This window comes from Limulus polyphemus, unplaced genomic scaffold (genome assembly GCF_000517525.1).
Source record: "Limulus polyphemus unplaced genomic scaffold, Limulus_polyphemus-2.1.2 Scaffold4089, whole genome shotgun sequence".
Taxonomy (NCBI): domain Eukaryota; kingdom Metazoa; phylum Arthropoda; class Merostomata; order Xiphosura; family Limulidae; genus Limulus; species Limulus polyphemus.
This window is the reverse complement of record NW_013669699.1, coordinates 88,600-92,960: the sequence shown is the minus strand read 5'-3', so window position 1 is coordinate 92,960 and position 4,361 is coordinate 88,600. Positions and strand designations below refer to the sequence as shown.

Genomic DNA, 4,361 nt, shown 5'->3' with positions numbered 1-4,361 from the left:
TTTAATAAAAGTACAGTATTTTCCATTTTGTTGAATTTGAACTTTAATTCATTCCCCCAGCTTCACATCCCCTCCCTCCTCACACACTGAACACATTTCATTTTTTGGTATTGTATAAAAAATAACAACAATAGAACCATTTGATTACTTCTGTTAAGATTGTTGTCATGTTTATAATCACGTAAGTTTGATTACTAATTAATTATTAATTTATTATTAGTACTACTAGTAGTGTTATTACTTGTAAATACTATAATTAGATTATCTTGTTACAATATAGTTTCAGGATCGAATCCTGGCTCCTGCCAACATACGCAGTTCTTATCGAAACTCTTCTGTTAATTGGCAGCATATTAACAGACGAAACGAAGAACATAAATATTTAATAATAATAAAGTTATTGTTAAACCAAGGTGATCATGTAGGGTACAGACTATTACTACGAGAGAGAAGTAGAATGAGCTTAACCAATCAAGAACCAGTTTGTAGCAGTCGCTATTCACATGCTCACGGTAATAGTAGCCGGAATTTTCCATCAAATTCGCCTTAAAGTGCTGTGTATATGTATATGTAAAAGGAAACCGGAATGAGGTCAGTCAATGCAGTATAAGTTGTATGATAATCCAAGTTTTCAGAGAAGACTGACATTCTCAGGAATAAGGACCGTTTACAACGTTTAATAAGTTATAGCCTAGGTAAGTGAAGTTAAAAGAATAAGGTAATATTAAAGGTGAGTTAAAATGGATTTTTTCCCCTTTATTTTTGCACTTCTTTTAAAATTCCAACTTCAACGAAACTTAGTTAAAGCTATAGGACTGACCTGAGCCTGAAGTTCAATATTATCAACGGCTGTAATGCTAATATTACTAAAAACCAAGTTTACAGTGGATTCTTTCCAATATTTTATATATATATATATATAATATATTTCTATTCAATTTCTAACTCTAGTAACATATGCTGGTATAGTGTGACATAGCTAACACAACGGTTATTATAAAATAAATGAATTAATTTAAGAAATAAATCTTGATTTTTTAAAAATTGTGTGAACTAGCAAAATAGTTCTAAACGATTATTAACATAACAATTGTTGCTTTTGTTAAATTAAAATACTAAACATTCTATAATCATGACACTTGTAAAAATGGCCCTAACAGTTACTGTTAGTAAGAACGTATCAAATAAAAATGGGAAGGCAGTGTAGGAAGTGAGCTTACAATTTGACTAAATTTTTAAATCGTTACAACTTAATACAAGAAATGGTTTCATTTGTTGCAAAACAATGCTGACAGTTTATATAACCAGTATACTTGAGTCAGATTAATGAACATGTGTGTTAGTTATTAAGAAAACGTTAAAGTAATGATGGAAATTTTCTGATTGTTTACATATTTGTTTGTGTTCACAAAATGTTTGGAAAATGTTTTGTTAGCTTGTTTTCATGGTCTTTCCATCTGGTAATCAGAATGAAATTGTAAGTACTATATCTATTATTTTGACCCCCCCCCCCAGAAAATGAGAAACATAATTCTTTCTTTATTCATTCAGCATACTTATATGAATTTCAGACTACTTTGCCCCCCCCCCCTCTGGAAAAAATTTCTGCAAATGCATGTCAAAGTTTTCATTCATAAATTTTCTCAAAAGCAAAAACTTTTAAAGTCTAAGCAACTCAACTAATCGGGACACTTGACAAGCATTTTTTTTTTCTTTCAAGTACTTCAACTAAAACACTACATTTTTATTAACTATCCCATTTTTCATAAGTATTCAGCTCATTTTTGGTAAATAAAACCAAAACTTTGGAACTTGGTTTTTTCATTAGACTAAGACCATAATGTCTGGTTTTAAGTTAGAAATTTTAAATAAAAAAAATTACAAGTCTAAGAAAGACTGAGTATGTTCTTTTTCATTTCATTCCTGTATAATAATCTACTAGCTTTATCTTCTGAAAGCCATAGTATTTTTCTCCCAAACTAACTTCAATAGATTACCATGTTTCATTTTGAGTGATCAATTTAAATGTAGTTCAAACATATTCCAAGTTGGACAAATTAATGAAGATAATAAATATAGTCCTAAGATTTAACTTGTATAGTTTATTTTCTCAGTCATATTAAAAGATAAGGTCATGGTTCTGTAACAATCTTATACATAAACTTTGTAAAAAGTGAAAGTGAGTGGAATTGGTAGGGTATTTTAATTTTTAAGACTCCTTTTGTAATGTTTTGTAAAGAACGAAAGGTTAATTTTTTTTTTATCTTTTAACAAATAATACTATGACTTTAATTGATTAAGAACTTGTAGAAAAAAAAAAGTGGGAACAAATAGGTAAAAATAGAGCATCAAATATTAATTTATTATCTGTGTAAGCAAGTTTTTATTGAATTATTTTTATTTTGTAGTAGTTGATATATTTTCTAACTCCTGTTCTTTAAAAAAAAAGAGGAAACGTGGATGTGATATGTCATGGCTCTGAGAACCTTAAATACCCTGTTCAGGATAGCTGCTGTCAACTTTAAACAGCCTGCTCGAGTTTTTCAACAGCCAAGTTTTTTTGATAATTTATCGGAATCTTCATAAAAGAGGCAAGTTTTCTTCTAAATACCTTTTAGTTTTGTTGCTTTGATTTTAATGAATTTCATTTTGTGACTAGAACTTTAAATCACAACATCATATCGAACATGGACATAACTCATTATTAATGTTATTTGTTATTTAACAGGTATTATTCATGATTTGTTATTGAGAGAAGTGTGTGTAGGAAAGGTGAGACAAAACTTAATATTTGATATCAGTGCCAGCAAATGAGTGTGGACTCTCTTGCCCCAATAGACTGTACTTTTATCAAGGTTTGTATAACCCTTCAGGAGGAGGTCAAATGTTTTTTTTTTTCTTATTAAGTTAGGAGCTCTGCGTATACCGCTGATCACGAAGGCAATAAAATTCAAATTCACATCTTGGGAAACTTAACACAATGTTTAAAAATATTGTATTAATAGTTTGGGGAAGAGAATAAAAGTTCTTTGTTTTTTTTAATGTGTGTGTGATGTTTCTAACAATATGTTTCACATTTTTGACCTTTAGGATCAAGCACTGTTGCCAAAGCGGCAACCAAATCTCATTTCAGTACAACCATCTATGAGACTATGCCAATGAACAAACATTCACTGAAAGTAATCTTCAGCAGTCACGAAGCTTCAGAATTCAAATACATATGGGTGAGTTGAATTCTTTACATGAAATTTTTGTTTTAATTTAGTAAAACTTATCTTTGTATATGAACCCGTGATGTTTGTACAAAATGTATGTGGTATAGTAAGATTGTTGAATTTTGCAAATTCAGTGGAGATGAAAAAAAGGCTTGCTAGTTAAATGTAAACAAAACAAAATTACTGAAAATGGGTAAGTTGGAAAATGTGTACAACTTTTAGTTTTGGGAGCAAAAATTTCTGTGTGGGTGTTTGTGGAGGTGAAAAAGAAAAAAATTGAGACGTCTTGCTTGTGTTAACGCTACTAAGGAGCTGTATCTTCATGGTTACCGGGAAGTATGTAGATGTTATTTTGTAACAAGTTGAACATGTATAATTATATTGAAAATGGTTGAGGAAGTCTGTTTATAAAAGTTCTACATATTACTTTCTTAAATGTAAAACTTCATCTCTTCAATTAATGAATGTTTTTTTTATATTGTATTTTCAATGAATATTTAGCTGTTGTGCAAACTGTTTCTCTACTTTAATACCCTACTTTTTTTTATTTTTCGTGATAATAGGAATCTAAAACGGGAGTTTGTCATAAATTTACATTTCGGTAATATTCAGAAGAATTTGAACAGCTTAAATGGAAAGATTAGATTGATAAAGTTGACACGGCTATTCAGCACTAGTAAAACTGTTGGCCTGATTAGTAGATGAGAAACTAGATTCCCTAAACCTGATTTAAACTGGAATATTTAGTTTTTTGTGTGTGGACGGTTTTAAGTTTATAAACTGGTTTGTTTCTAATTGGTATATACAACAAATGACTGGTGTGTATGAGATTGATAGTAATGTTATACTTGTTACCTTAGCACATCACTGAGTAGTTCAGATTTCTGATTTGTGTTAATAATAATATTACCACTTAAAAGGCTTCTCTGAAATCAAGTAATTTTATACATGAAGTAGAAGGACACAGTTTTTCCTTGTGTGATATTTAATGTGGGTGTGTGAGGGGCAGGTGGCTTCTCCCCCCCCCCCCCCCGCCAACTAAGGTTTTTAAACTAATTTTTATAAAGTAATAGCTAAGGGTATCTCTCAAGGAATCAAAAATTGTATATTGGACAATGTTAGATGATGTTCCCATTCCTTCTTTCT

At 30.2% G+C, this 4,361-nt stretch overlaps 1 protein-coding gene across 1 annotated transcript in view; it reads left to right on the top strand.

Moving 5' to 3' along the window:
• Positions 1-497: 497 nt before the first annotated feature.
• Positions 498-4,361, top strand: part of LOC106470568 (gamma-butyrobetaine dioxygenase-like) — a 17,551-nt gene continuing 13,687 nt past the window's right edge. The window contains exons 1-3 of the mRNA XM_013931132.2: positions 498-695; positions 2,450-2,591; positions 3,091-3,224. Of these exons, the coding sequence (XP_013786586.1) occupies positions 3,153-3,224 (72 nt within the window). The 5' untranslated portion in view covers positions 498-695; positions 2,450-2,591; positions 3,091-3,152. The remainder of the gene's footprint in view (positions 696-2,449; positions 2,592-3,090; positions 3,225-4,361) is intronic.